General features: G+C 42.1%; 1 protein-coding gene across 1 annotated transcript in view; it reads right to left on the reverse strand.

The window, feature by feature from the left end:
* Positions 1-8,140: 8,140 nt before the first annotated feature.
* Positions 8,141-16,052, reverse strand: part of LOC125546946 (cysteine-rich receptor-like protein kinase 44) — a 53,353-nt gene continuing 45,441 nt past the window's right edge. The window contains exon 6 of the mRNA XM_048711032.1: positions 8,141-8,242. Coding sequence (XP_048566989.1) covers positions 8,141-8,242 — 102 coding nt within the window. The remainder of the gene's footprint in view (positions 8,243-16,052) is intronic.

The raw sequence follows: 16,052 nt of genomic DNA on the forward strand, positions 1-16,052 counted from the left end.
TATGCTGACCGTAGATTAACTTGAGAGTGTGTAGTTAGTTCAGTTGAGATCGTAGCAATCTGAGATTAGTCTGCCTATTTCTTATGTTCTCGGCGGCTGCTACAAATAAACCGGATGATTTCCTCCGCCTAACCTGCCGTCCGATCCGTTGGCCATTCGATCGTAGCAACGCCACGGCAGCACCTAGCGAGCGCAAGTTCATCACAACGCTGATGGCATCCGGCAAAAACTTCATTGTAGCCTCATGGCAGCACCGACAATGTCCGCTGAAGCTCCATTGCAGCCCCGGCCGAGCTCCAACTCAGCACCGACGACTCCGGCGAAGCTCCATTGCAACCTCGACGGAGCTCCAACGCAGCATCGACGATTCCGACGAAGCTTCATTGCAACTCCGGCGAATCTCCATTGCAACCTTGACGGAGCTCCAATGCAGCACCGACGGCTCCGGCGAAGCTCATTGCAACTCCGACGAAGCTCCATTGCGACGCCGGTGTCGAGATGAAGCGGTGACGTCGGCGCCGAGAGTCGCCGCCGTACATCAGCGCTTGCAGCACCGCACCTTCTGCAAGCGCGTACTTCCCTTCCCATGTTGCTCTGAAGCACGCGTCGCCGGCGAGGACACCACACTGCTCGCAACACGATGGACGCCCCGCTGCTTACACACCGCCGCTACGCAGCACGATGGGTGCTTGCAGCAGGCGTTGCCGACGAGGATGACCCGCTGCAAGAGACGTCCCTTGCAGCGACGGCGGATGCAGCTGGTAGCTGTTGCAGCGACGTCGATCTGTAGCATTGTGCACCGGCAACCATCGATTGGAGCAGCATAGTTGGGTAGCAGCGCTCATGGCGTATAGACTTGAGAATTGAGGGAGCGATGGAAGGAAAGGAAGCAGTGATTTGGGGAAGAAAGGAATGGGTGGCTCACGGGGTCGCGTCGGAGATAAGATAAAAGAGCGGTTGGTGGGATCCAAGGGGACACGTTGGTGTGTTGATGCCACCGACGTCCACGGCTGGAGCGTGTGACTGGGAAAGACGAGCGTCGCACGATCGAAGCCCATCAAACGGCTATCGTGTCCGCACGATCGAAGCCCATCAAACGGCTATCGACACGGTTTAAGCCAGCCAAATTCCAGCCGGCTTAGAATAAACGTTTTCCTATGTTCTCAGAGATCTTGTGTAAAAAGGTAAGTTTCACAAAATGTATGTCTTCGATGTCATAATGGGCCACTCTCTGTAATGAAGCTATGCTAGATAAGTAGCATTGTTCTGTTCTATTGACTAGCAGCACACTGTTTTTCGAATTTTCCCTTTATGCGGTCATTCCATTTCTCAAAACTAGCTATCATGACCACATCTATTGTGAAATTTCATGAAACGTTAGAAACAGAAATAACAAGTTATTTGGTAAAATAACTGACCGGTTCTGAACTTTTATATTGTGGAACTGCTAATTAATACACCATGTTCATCGTGTGTCTCTTACAATATCAACATCTTTGTTTTTCTCATCATTGCCCCAACAGAGGAATTGCCTACACGCACTGTACCTGCCACCATGTTGTTTGTAACATAATACCACAAGGCCTGGGCAAGAAGATAGACCGGCCTTCGATTGTATTTAAAGGGTAGAGTGCAAATCATTTTTTCCTGGTGTATCATTTCATGATAGTTTTTTTAGAAATGGAGGTATACCCTGGCCTCTGCATCATGATGATGCATGCGACCCTTTTATTAAAAATCCAGAAAATATCATCATAAAGATCTTACAGCTCGCAAACGAAGCAAAGTCATAGCACATAAATCTGAAAAATACAAAGGGCCTAAAAACAACCGATACGGTGATAATAAGGACAAGCTCTGTAGCCCTCTATCATGTTATGCGAACGCCATCCGAACCGGTTGAATATAGCCCGAGCCACCATCTCTCATTGGTTGCACCCAGTAATCAAAGGCTCCCTGGAGTCCATAGGAGTGAGTAAGGACCACGTACGGATCCAAGCTGTAGCTCTGAATATAACCTGCAAAAAAGTTAAGTTGTGTTGTCTGTTAAAAATCATATCATTTCTGTAGTTCCATATAGCCCATAGTAACACAAATATTCCAATCCAAATACGAGCTGCCGTGATCTGTTCAACCCCCAGCTAACCACGTCCCAAACAAAGACGCAATATCTACTGGGGGATTAATATTAAAAGCTATATGAATCGTTCTCCAAAATAACTTGGCAAGTGGGCATTCAATGAATAAATGTTGTATTGTCTCATCCTGAGCACAAAAACAACACCGCGAGTTGCCTACCCATCGCCTCTTAAGTAAGTTGTCCTTTATGAGTATTACTTACTTGTGGACAAACCACATAAAAATTTTAATCCGCAAAGGAACCTTAACCTTCCATATATGAAGTGACCTTGAGAGGGGGCCAGAATTAATCAAATCCGTATAAAAGGATTTCAGCGTAATTATCCCATTTTTAGTTAACTTCCATTGTGTAGAGTCCGGCACGTCGGAGAGTCGAACTTCAATCAATCTCCGAACCAAGTGCATCCAAGTTGTCCATCTCTCACCCACTAACGTACGTCTGAACTGGATATTCAAGGGAATAGTTTGAAGGACTATACCTACGTAATCTTCCTTACGTTGCACAATATTGTAAAGGGTAGGATATTGTAAGGCCAAAGGTGTCTCTCCTAACCATGTATCCTCCCAAAATCTTGTTGACATCCCGTTGCCAACCAAGAATTTGACCCTACGAAAGAACAGATCCTTCGTTCTCATAAGTCCCTTCCAGAACGGTGAATCAGTTGGTCTGATGGTAGCCTGGGCTAGCGTTTTCGAGTGCAAATACTTATTGCGCAGGATTTGAGACCACATGCCCTCCGGCTCTGTCCCTAACCTGTACAACCATTTTCTCACAAGGCATTTATTCTTAATTTCCAAGTTCTCAATACCGAGACCCCCTTGGTCTTTAGGTCGACAAAGGATATCCCATCGCGCGAGACGGTATTTCCTCTTGGCCTCATCAGACTGCCAAAAGAATCGAGATCTAAAGAAATCAAGTCGCTTTCGGACCCCTTTCGGAATTTCGAAGAACGAAAGTAAAAACATTGGCATGCTAGTTAGTACTGAGTTGATCAGAACTAATCGACCTCCATATGACATCAGCTTGCCCTTCCAGCAGCTGAGTTTTTTTTCAATTCGTTCTTCAATACATTTCCATTCTTTATTGGATAATATACGGTGATGAATCGGAATACCCAAGTAACTGAATGGTAAAGCACCTAATTCGCATCCAAACAATTGTCTGTAAGTATGTTCCTCGTCTTTGGCCTTCCCAAAACAGAACACCTCGCTCTTATGGAAATTGATCTTTAAGCCAGACAATTGTTTGAATAGACATAAGATAAGTTTCATGTTACGTGCCTTAGCCATGTCATGTTCCATGAAAAGAATAGTGTCATCAGCATATCGTAGAATGGACACCCCTCCATCAACCAGATGAGGAACTAGACCCTCTACATGGCCATGTTGCTTGGCCCTGCCAATAATGACGACCAACATATCTACCACAATATTGAACAGAAGGGGTGACATGGAATCCCCTTGTCTCAACCCCTTATGCGTCTGGAAATAGTGACCAATGTCATCGTTCACCTTAATTCTGACACTACCCTTCTGGACTTGAGTATCCACTTGGTGCCTCCAGGTTTCACTAAAACCCTTCATGCGCATTGCCTACTAAAGAAAAGGCCATTTTACTTTATCATAAGCCTTCTCGAAATCCACTTTTAAGATAACCCCATCTAGTTTCTTCGAGTGAATCTCATGAAGTGTTTCATGTAAGACAACTACTCCTTCGAGTATGTGTCGTCCCGGCATGAATGCTGTCTGACTAGGTTGAACCACCGAGTGAGCAATTTGTGTCAATCTGTTGGTTCCAACCTTTGTGAAGATTTTAAAACTCACATTCAGCAGGCAAATGGGTCGAAATTGTTCTATCCGGACCGCCTCATTCTTCTTCGGTAATAACGTTATCGTACCAAAGTTTAGGTGAAACAACTCCAAATGGCCATCGAAAAAATCATGAAACATAGGCATAAGATCATCTTTAATGATATGCCAACATTTCTTATAGAATTCAGCTGGAAACCCATCTGGTCCCGGTGCTTTATTCGGCTTCATTTGAGTTATGGCCAAATGAACTTCTTTTTTAGTAAACGGTGCAGAGAGAACATCGTTCTCCACTGCCTGTAATTGAGGTATATCATCAATCACAGACTCATCAAGAGACACCGTGGAAGTATTGGGAGGTCCAAAAAGGCTTTTATAATAGTTGGAGATATACGTTTTCAAATTTTCATGCCCCACTATTGTTCCCTCGTCCTGTTCAAGCTGTATGATTTTCTTCTTCCTATTTTTAACATTTGCAACCATATGGAAAAACTGTGTGTTGTCGTCCCCTTGGACAACGTTAAGCGTTTTCGCACGCAGCGCCCACTTGAGTTCCTCCTCTCTCAAGAGAGCACGTAGGCCTTGCTCAGCCTCGGACTTGGTTCGATGTTCATTAACGGAAAGAAGAGTGGTTTTAGCCTTTACATCGAGTGCCTCAATGAGTTGCGTTAGATGTTCTTTTTTCTGCTTATAAATCCCACTCTCATTCCTGGCCCATCCTCTCATAAATTGTTGGAGGTGTTTAATCTTATTTTGCCATCTCTCGACATGTGTCCTTCCCGTAACCGGCTTAGCCCATTCGCGTGCAATCATCTCCATAAATCCTTCTCGCTCAAACCAACTTTGCTCGAAGGAGAAGATATTTTTGTTTGCAACATGGGTAGCCTCTCCCGAATCTAAAAAGAGTGGTGTATGATCCGAGATCGCTCTTTGCATCGCATGAACCGACACCAACGGATATTTTTGTTCCCACTCCGCACTAGCAAGTACCCTGTCCAGCTTTTCATAAGTTGGAACAGGTAACGAGTTGGCCCATGTGAACTGTCTACCGGTGAGCTCAATTTCTCTCAAATCGAGACTCTCGATAATCATGTTAAACATCATAGACCACCATCCATCGAAATTGTCATTATTATTTTCTTCTCTTCTCCGGATGATGTTAAAATCCCCCCGACTAGTAGTGGTAGATTTTCATCTCCACAAATCCGCACTAAATCGGCAAGAAAATCAGGTTTAAATTCAGGATGCGCTGCCCCATATACCGCAACTAGCGACCATCGAAACCCATCCAATTTTGATCTCACCCTGAATTTAATTGAAAAGTCTCCCTGCACCACATTAAGCACCTCTAACGTCTCACACCGTACTCCTAGTAAAATCCCGCCGGATCTTCCTCTAGGTGGTAAAATGTGCCAATCAAAATCGATATCACTGGAGAGGGTTTGAAGGAATTGGGATGTGAAATTATCTCGTCCAGTTTCCAAAAGTGCAACAAAATCTAAGTGATGCTCTAATGTTGTCTCTGCTAAGAATCTTTGTTTAGCCAAGTCTGCTAGACCTCTGCTATTCCAAAAGAGTCCTTTCATAAGTCATCATGGAATTTTTTCTTAAGTTTAACTCTAGCACTTCTCCGTACTGCCGAAGTAGGATAAATTTTCCGCTTCCAGAGTCGTTTGGGCTTCTCCCCAACACCCTGTGGGACGATATTAGTATCTATGACAGACACTGCCTCCTCCGTCAAGAGAGGCTCTACCGTATCTGTGTTCTCAACTTCCTCCTCATCTTCAGCCTCAACACTAGGCAAGAGATTATTACAGATATTTGCAAGATCATTAATACATAAATTATTCATGTTATTGTCATTCATAGGTTGGATAGAGGCAAGATTACGAATGATCTCAGAAGCCCTCTCCGCTTCCATGTCTAAAAGATCATTAACAGATTTGAAGACCTCGGTTTCATTTGATCCCAAAGAAATGCCTAAGTCGTTTGCCTTATCAACTAACTCATTCTCAAAGAAGTGTAAAATTGAACAACTTATATCAAATGACGTACCTGCAGTAGTCTCGGCACGACGAAGCATGGCAACCCTCTTGGCACGCGCTAGCTGAAAGTCATCCGCATCCGGTTGTCCCTGGATCCGGTTGCTGACACGCCTGCCAGCCGACATCGGATCCGTAATCCTACCAAAAGCGATGAGATCCTCCATGGTCCTCTCGCGCGGGGTGCGGTCAGGACTCCCACGCCCTTCCCGTATCGTCGGTGAAGGAGGATAGGACGTGGTGGAGTGAACTACCGCTGTGGGTGACAAGGGGGAAGAGGACCGTGGAGCCGCCTGCTCACAAATCCCGTCCCCCTTATCCCTCGTGGAAATCGTCGTACCTCGGCCACCCTGCTCGGTGCAAAACTGCAAAGGGGTTACGACACGGGACTCCTTCCCGCATCTCACCCCAACTCGACCGGAGACGTCAAAGTAGGAAGCGCGCCGTAGGTCTCCTGTCCAGGCGCCCCTCCCGCCGGTGAAAGGTCAGGCTGTGGTATCTGGGTGTGATGGACATCCTGCCCAAGGCCTCCCAAACCCGCGGCCATCCCAACAGAAGCCACCCTCGCACCGGGAGTAGGCTCCGTGGTCGTCACATCACCGACTAGACTCGGCACTGGTGGCAGCTCAAGCTCTGTCGGGTGGTCTGCCTCGACCCTGGTGCTCCATAACCGGCTAGGAGCGGACCCTGATGCAAAAGAGCCAAAGCAAAGCGTGTTCATCGGAGTGGTGGACGGGGGCGCCTCTTTGGTAGAACTGTCTACCTTATCGGACTGTGTAGCAGGCCCTCGTCCGACTCCGGCAGTGTGTCATCAGGCCCCTTCTCCTGGTTCCCGGGTGCACCGCCCCCTCAGTAGTATACATGTCTTGTGTCCCATCTCCATCCTCGGAAACTGCAGTATCCTCAATCTCAAGCTCTAAGACATAAGTGACTCCAGCATGTGTCCATCTGACTACATCTGGTATATGCTCAACACTCAGAACACTGACCAAAAGCCTCGCAGCGTTTTGTGCGCGAGTGAATGGCATGTCCACCTTTTCTTTCTTACCAATCAAACCACCCAAACTCCAAGCAATCAGAAAATGTTTGACATATTTAGGTGGCACGCCATAAAAACGAACCCACACCTTCTCCAAAGGTGTACCCTCAGGATCCTCCTGCTTCCACTCGTCGAAAGCGATAACAGTGTTTGTGCTCGTAACTCTGCATAAACCCCACTTAAGAACATGCAACTGATCCTCTTTAGTGGGAAAGTCAACCTTATAAGACCAACCTTCTAACTGCTCCAGGTGCCACTGATAATTACCCGGCACTAGCTCACGTAGCTGTCTGACGATCTGAGCCTCGGTCAACTGTCCATTAGTAACTCTGATAACTTCCGGGAAGGAACTCTCAATCATCTGTGGTAGAGGATCCACCTCCGGTGTCACAAAGAACATCAACTCCTTACAGTAGACCCCAAAGATGTTAATGCCAGGCTTAGGACCGGAAAGGAGAGGGCATTCCCCGGTCACATGCTGGGAACGGAGGCAGTAATCACAAAGCTCATTCGTACACTCTGCCACAAAATGCCCCGGTTCACCACATCTATAATAGGGCAACTTTTTCTTTTTAATTGCACATTTAGAGAGCTTTTCGCCCTACGCTTTCTCCGGCCCTTTATCAAACGTACCATCCTTAGACTTAACACCTCCTGTAGTCACCGGAACATTCACTGCTGCGAGAGCCCGAACCATGTCCAGTGCCACTGCGGGTAACGTGGATGTGTCTCCCACCCCCTCAGCTGCATGCTCAAGCTCCTCCTCCGAAGGCATCTCCGCAGCAGGCGGTTGATTTTGTTGTTCAATGTTGAAAGGTATAGTGGAACCAATGCCCTGGGTCTTCAAAATCCAGTTGGTGCGTCATGATGTTACTCTTCAAGCGAATGTTCATGAGCTGGCTTGAAATGGAATCAGTGCATTATTCGACAGGTTCATCAATAGTCAATTCCATATACTTCAAAGGTTCGTCATTTATGCTTTACAATAATTCCGAGTTTCCAACGCATCACATGTATGTGTATTGTTCACAGTCTGGCTTCTTCAATAATAAGTGAAGGCCCAACACAACGCTGCCATATCGTCCTCTGAAAAGTATTCCCGGCTCTCGCATTACCTAGGCTGGAGATCGGAGATGGTCACTTCATTGTCTGAACCGGGGGTAGGCAGGTGGCCGCTGGCCATAGCATCCCGGGTGCCCGGGTACAGGGCCGGCTCTGAGATTTCGGGGGCCCGGGGCAAGGCAACACAGAAGGGCCCTAAAGTCACATAAACATGTGCATTTTTTTCTACTATTTCAGCTGCAAATAAATTCTCAGTACCACTACAATTTATGGTGCCTTTTCTTTACTAGCAGAAAAATCGGGGTCATAAACATTGTCAATCGACACTTTTAGTAACATTTTTGTGCCTACTCAAATCTTTATCTTCCTATAATTTTCACAAGGTTTTTCTTCAATAACTAAAGCTAACTCAGAATTTCTAGTAGTATAAATACTCTTTTTTTGAAGGGAATCAACAGAGTACTTGTATCTATTCTAAAAAAATGCCAATACCTCACGTGGGACTCAGGGGGTGTTTGTTTTCAGGGACTTTTTTGTGTAGGGACTAGAAAAAGTCCCTCTTAGAGACTTTTTTACCAAACGGGAGGGACTTTTTAGGGACTAAACTAGGCATTTGGGACTAAATGAAGAAGACTCTCAAGGAGAGTCTTTTTGGGACTTTTCCAACAATGCCCCTCCATGCACCCATTGGCCCGCCACCCCATGGTGTTGTTTGATTGTTATTTTTCTATATACTAGGGGCAACATGGTCATTTAATAACCTCTAAGAAGAGACTAGGGAATTTTTAGTCTCTGAAAACAAACAGGGAGGGACTTTTTAGTTGGGACTAGAAAAAGTCCTATGACTAGAGAACCAAACACCACCTCAATCATCTCACATGCATGATTATACTTCTCATTATCACATGGACACATTCTAGTCTCTAGATACTAGCAATACTAGTAGAGTGCCCGTGCGTTGCCACAGGCTCTTGAAATAGTTTACCAGAGTTACATATTGTTTGTATGTGTGGATTTTAACATGTAACACAAACTGAAGTCCATTATTGCAATGTAACAAACTGAGTGATGTTACAACTTAACATCTATTACAAAAATATTAATATCTAGATGATGCACTTAAGAAATTCTTTCACAATATCAGGAAAGTTTCCTCTAGCTTCATTCCCATGATGATTTAGCAAGTATAATAAAAAATGCTTCCTCAATTCATACCCATCCTGCAGAAAAAATAAATGTAGTTAGTATGAAAATTTCACGCCGAAAGTATTAAAACATGTAACCCACAATACTCACCGCGCAAACCGGCTTGACCAATTCTTTACCGTTCCACCAGAGCATAAAATGAAAAACAAAATAGCCAGACGCATTCCTGGAAAACTTTCAATTAATAATATAAATAATATAATGATAACAAAAGTAAATATTCTTGTTATGAATTCATTACCCGTCTATACTCGTTGGAACACCGGCCGGAAATAAACGATGCTATTTAGATATATCGGAATTCCACCCAGGCAGCTTTATTTTGAGTGCTTCTTTGAAATCCCTTGAAAAACTTTTTAATTTCAGTGAATGCCTCAAGTTTTTATCCTCTGACGATTGTGATGATTGAATAGGATCCATAATATATAGACGACGTGCCTCTTTGTCGATGACGTACAAGATGTATCGGCCGATAGATGCATAGGGAAGATAAATCTACAAGTGGATCTATTAGAAACAAAAACAAAGCATGATAACAATGGACAAAATATTTTATTTACCTTATTGCAAGATGAGATGTCGGTCTCCATCCCAGGCCAGCTATCAAATAATGTTGCCAACGTCTGGATAGTTTCCTTCTCACAAAACTTCTGACCTCGTGTTAACTCTAGCAGCATGGACTAAGTAAAAGAAGAAATATTGTTTCAACATGTTGATACTAATGGCACCTAGAATGAAGAGTTACGGTAACTAACACAAAATCGTAGATCCATGTAGTGTATAGGAGGGTCTGTGAACAATACTCCCTCGTCACATGCCAGCATAAGCACGACGGTGTTGAAGCAATCATTGTCCATGGGCTGCTCCATGTTAAGTATGCACTGAAGTTTCTTAAGACTTAAACTCATTGGATCGGGTGTGGAGCTCCGGACCCATACCTTCCTGTAATTTGGATGGTAAGAAGAACAATAATATACATCTGCACATTAAATATTGATACATGATACTTACTCCAAACACCCAGCATCATTGATCGGCATGATGTAGTTGCAGAGGCCGGCAAGTATTTCACGTTGGTCCGTGGGAATGATAGTGATTGGGGCAGGACGTTTGTCTTCGACCACGTCAGATGGATTATCCAGGATCTCAAGATCAGAATTAGCTAAAGTTTCTTCGTTGACAGGTTGATGGTACATGGGACAACCTTTTAGCTTATTAAGCTCTGAATCGAGCAAAATAATTGCTATTTTTTGTCGAAAATGTTTCATATCCTCCTACAAAAAAATATGAAAACAATTTATAAAATATTTTGATAAAAAATTATGAGATAATGTATAAAACTGAAATACCTACGTGAACTGGTCTGACAGTCCATGTGATGTCCAGTATTCCATATAATTTAGCATAAACAATCCACATGATACACTATAATATTATAAAATAATGCTTTAGAATATCACACAAATGAATCTAAAAACAAACCATTGTAACAAGTGCTTACCCATCGGTTTGTATTGCGTCCTGAATTTGCTCTACAACAGTCCATTTTATAACATTGAGATCAGGCCACTTATGACCTCTGATAAACTCCGGACTATGCTCTGCAAGTTTCAGCCATTTCTCAAGCCCTAGTAACTTATATATATATATATATATATATATATATATATAAGAAATGCTAGGGATGAAGTCAAACGAAATAAATGTTAAGATGAGAAAAGAAATAGATAGTTACCGTAGTAGCAAGGTCATGCGTTTGACATTCTCACCAAGTGAGTCCAATACTTGGATCTCTCGTTTTTTGGCATTGGCAACTGCTAGATACCAATGGTAGCCCAGCATGTTAATCGGAATAAATAACTGGTATAAATAAGATACAAGTCACAGTCACAATTAGATATAGTTATTAATAAATCATTAAACATATGAACTAAATAAAAACAATTCATAATTATATGCATGGATTACGAGACAAAAACTAACCATATATTGTTGTAGATAAGTATTAACATGACGCACGATGCGACGATATTTTGATGGGTCTATATCTCTTTCCCCGTCTTCTTTTATCTGGCCCGATACAAACGTGCTAATAATGTGTACCTTTTCACCCGCCCTGTCTTGTAAATGCTCGTGAGCAAGCATGCAATATATGTAAGCATTTATCACCTACAAACAATATATAGATTATATTTACAAATTATGATATTATATATAATCAACTAATTACAAAGTTTGTGCAATTGGTCTTACACCGTCATGTAAGAACATGTCATTTTTAATAAGGCATTCCAAATTGTCAGTTGCTAACAAGGCATCTCCAATGTCCACAAACTGGGTATTCTTAGGGGCAGAGTTGATTGATTCGATGACTGTAATATCTTTAGGGGTACAAACATAGTCTATGAAATTCATAAAAAAGTGAGCCAGCTTAGTAAATAATAAAAGCCAAATTAGTTGAATACAAAATGCAATATCACAAAAAATTGTTGATAATAATATTAAAAAATACCTTGTGGGATAACATGTAAATTAGCATCCTTTTTTGGTTTATTATGAGATATAACTTCTTTGACATGATTATGTTGTGAATTTCTGGCCCCTTGCAGCGACATTGCATCTGAACCCTCAATGGATTCTTTCCGTGCATCTCCAGAGTTCATATCCATGTATACTATATTCTGAAAAAACAAAAATATAAATAGACCATTCATTTTATCATACATAATATAGATACAGAGTAAGGTTAGCTATATGCACCTCTTCTTGCGGTGTTTCATCGTTGCATCAGTGCGTATGTCGGAACCCATCAATTTATATCTATGCTGAAATATATTTAATATTTTTTACGGCATCATAAAACTATATATAATATACAATAGAACTGTATCTGAAACTAAAACAACTGTTTTATCTGATAATAAGAAAAGCATTTGGTTATATTAGAAAAATATGCTGCTTAAATCATTTTACAAACAGAACAATTCAGGGAAAACAACAAACTATAATGTTCATATAAGTTAGTAGGCGTCTGAAATTGCTTAAAATATTTTAAATTAAATGATAGGCTATGGAAAATTGACAAACAAAAACTAAAACAAACAACCCAACATTAACAAAGTTTATTTGTTTTTTATATGATTTTTTTGTGATACCCTTAATATATGTAACAAGCATAAAAATATTTATTTTTATGAACCATGTTTATGTATATATATACAATTTTTTTAATTACAAATCAATAATTACAATTGTTTTTGTTTAATATCATTTTGTGAGGTACAAAAATAATTACAAAAAAATCATCCTAACATTAATAACAAGTATACCATGATGAAATATAAATGATATTTCCTACTGCATCATATTATTATATGTAATATATGATAAAAATAAAAATGATTGTAACACAACTTATTTGTATGCAAAAAAGAAAACCTATTTGATATTATTAGAAATATATGTTGTTTAAATAAATGTCACACCCCATGTTTCTATAAAAATGTTCAGAATTTTCAAAAAATGTTCATGATATTTGAAAAAGCTTTTTGCTTTTTACATAAATGTTCTTAATTTCCAGAATATGTTTGGATATTTCATAATATTTTATTCAAATTATGCAAGTGTTATTGCTTTAAAAAAACTGATATATATTTTCAAAAAATATTAGGTATTTTCAAAATTTGTTCCTCAAATTCAAAAAATGTTTTTGCTTTTTAGAAATTTTTTATGGATTTACCAATAAATGTTCTGACTTTTCAAAAATTGTAATGGATTTTCAAAAATAGTTATTTTTTATTGAAATTAGTTCTCAAGTTTAATACAATGTTCATATTTTAAAAAATTGTTCACGTTTATGAAAATATTCTGGATTTTTTAAAAAGGTTATGATTTTCAAAGTTTGTTCTCAATATTCAAAAAAAGTTTGTGCTTGTAAAGAACTATTCACGCTTCCAAAATTGTTTGGGTTTTTTAAATGGTTCTCATTTTCGATTTTTTTAAGATTCAAAAACTGTTCGTGGTCCCAAATTTGTTCAAATTTGTCAAAATTATTATTTGTTTTAAATTTTATTCTCAAAATTCAAAATATGACCGTGTTTGAAAAAATTGTTCGCCTTTTCATATTTGCTCTCTGTTTTAAAAACATTCATGTTTTCAAAAAGTAATATTGAAATTCAAAGTTTTTTCGATTAGATTTTCAAAAGAGAAATAAAGTGATGAAGCAGAAAAGAAAGAAAAATAAATAAAAAAGAAAAAAAACTTTGGGCCGGCCCAGTCGGGACGAACCCTTTACGCGGCCCACCTCCCCCGCCGCGCTTGGCTTTCCACCTCCCCGCGCGACGGCCCACCTCCCCGCCTCTCCACCTACCCCGCCGCCTACCTTATCCAATCACTCGCTCCCCTCCCCTCCACTCGCTCCTCTCCCCTCCACTCACTCCCCCCTCGCGCCACTTTCCCATCTGCCGCCGCGTCGCCGCGTGCGTCCACGGGCTGGCGGCCGCGCGGCTCCACCCGGCGATCGCCGCATCAGGCCCTCTCCTCTCATCTCCACTCAGTCGCCACCTATCGGCCTCTCACCTCCCCCCCGCCGCATCACCGCGCACGTCGCCGAGACCGCAACCACCAAGACTCCGCCCGGCGACAGCTGCGTCTCCGGCGAGCCATGTGCGGCTGAGGGGATGCACGCATCGAGCTTCATCGCGCATGCGCGGGTGCTGGATCCGGTCGCGGTCCGTTCAGATCCGCGACGTTGCTGGTCTCCGGCGATTTCAAGGTCGATCCGAAGCGGGGTGCCTCGATCTGTAACGCTAGAAGCTACGGTACGCTGGTCCGAACCCTTTCCTCCTCTACTTCTTCCATTTGTGGATTCCCTGGCCTGGTCTCCTCCTCGCCTTCTGTTTCGAGGCGGCTCCCCGACGGCCAAGACACGGCCACGGTGGTGCAGCCTGTCGTCTTCATCGCCGGCAAGAAGCACCACCACGACGTGCAGTCACGGTGGTGCAACATGTGGTCTACATCGTCTACCACTCCGCCGTCTTCCACAATCCCCCCACTTCCGCGGCAAGGTGAGACAAACGGCCCCTCCCCCCTCCCCCGTCCCCGCTAATGGGCTTCTCTGGTAAAAACAAACCAAACAACATGTGTTCCAGATTCCTTTTTGAGTTCACTCTTCCAGATTTTCTTCATCCATGTGATTCCATGTGTAACTGTTTGTCAATGATCAGTACTATATGGTCCGTGCCTATCTTTCCAATGAAAACGATATTCTATTTGGCACATTGAACTTTTCTCTTAATATTTGCATTTTCCAATAATTAAATGAAATGCAAAACACTTATCCTGAAATAGGATTGAGAGGCACTCCACTGGCAAACATCAACTGCTTTTGTGAAGATTTTCATTTGCTGAATTCAACCTGGCTTAGAGGACAGTGACTGAGTGTGCTGTACTTATTCTAGCATTTTATCGCCTCATTTCTCACATATTCTTGTTTATTGCTTTGACAGGCTGAGTCACTAACGAACATCGGAAACCCAATTCAGGCAGGGCAAGAGTTGCTAAGAAGAGGAACCCGAACTAAATGGGTTGTGATCAAAATGGGTTCCAAGGGATCGACCATGATCACTGAAAGTGCTGTTTCTTGTGCACCTTCTTTCAAGGTACTTGTTGTGCTGATAAAGGATCTTTGCGATCTCAGCAAAACTAATGAATATTATTTTTCCTGAATTGTCACATTTTAAAGACGTCTACTTCTTGTTTGTTTGGAAAATCCTTGATCTGCTTGTTATTAATCCTTCAGAGTACAAAGGCGATCAATAGTTTTTCAATAAATGTCAAGATATTAATCCTTTGTTATTTGCACTCTATAGTTATAAATATATTTTCTATGGCCCAACATGTTATTGGCAACATTTTGCTCTTTAAAGAACTGACTATAATAAGTACCTTCTTTCAATACAATAAACTCTAGATCTTGTATTGAATGCTTTTTACAGCCTTTTCAATGTAGTTTTGTAAATCTGAAAGCCATTTTTTGTAGGTTTGTTGCTTTTATATGCACGTTCAATGACTTTCATTAACATATTTTTGTGGACGGAGAAAAGTTTATTTCTGTTGCTTGATGTTGAATATGGAGCATGATTGGCATTGGTTGTATGCTGCATATTGGTCTTGTCAATATTAAAGCGTAGAAGTGATGATAAAAAGTTTTATGGGAGAAGACATGGTAGTTAATTAGTGGAGAAGATGTGTGGTGGTGAAAAAGAAAGCCATAGGTACACAGTTATTTTGCTCGAATGCTTGTTCAACTGATGTTGTTATTAAGGAGGCACATGTAGTGGGTGATGAAGAAGAGTAATTTAGCGATATATGTTATGCACAGTTAGTGTTAAACCACTATGATTTGTATGCCCTCTTGATGGCGCTGGCGGATCAGCACAAAAAGGGAGAGGGGATCAGGGAGTAGAGAGGAGCGGTTGGCGGGGGACTCCTCCTTGGCTGTCTGTCGGGAAGTAGGGTGTGAAGGAGAGAGGTCATCATGCCAAATGTGAGATGGGCGTCATCCGGTTTTAAAGGAGATGGCTCCAGCAAAAAATGTCCTGCTACAGGGGAAAACTGAGCGAATGGGAGGCTCTCGCAGGAAAAGGGAAGGGTGTGTTGTAGGGTGGGGTTTTTGCGGGACCGGATGTTGAAGATAACACGGCTGATAGTCTGGACAATCGCATTTCTCTCCCACATATGGGATGGATTTGGGG

This window comes from Triticum urartu, chromosome 3 (genome assembly GCF_003073215.2).
Source record: "Triticum urartu cultivar G1812 chromosome 3, Tu2.1, whole genome shotgun sequence".
Classification (NCBI taxonomy): domain Eukaryota; kingdom Viridiplantae; phylum Streptophyta; class Magnoliopsida; order Poales; family Poaceae; genus Triticum; species Triticum urartu.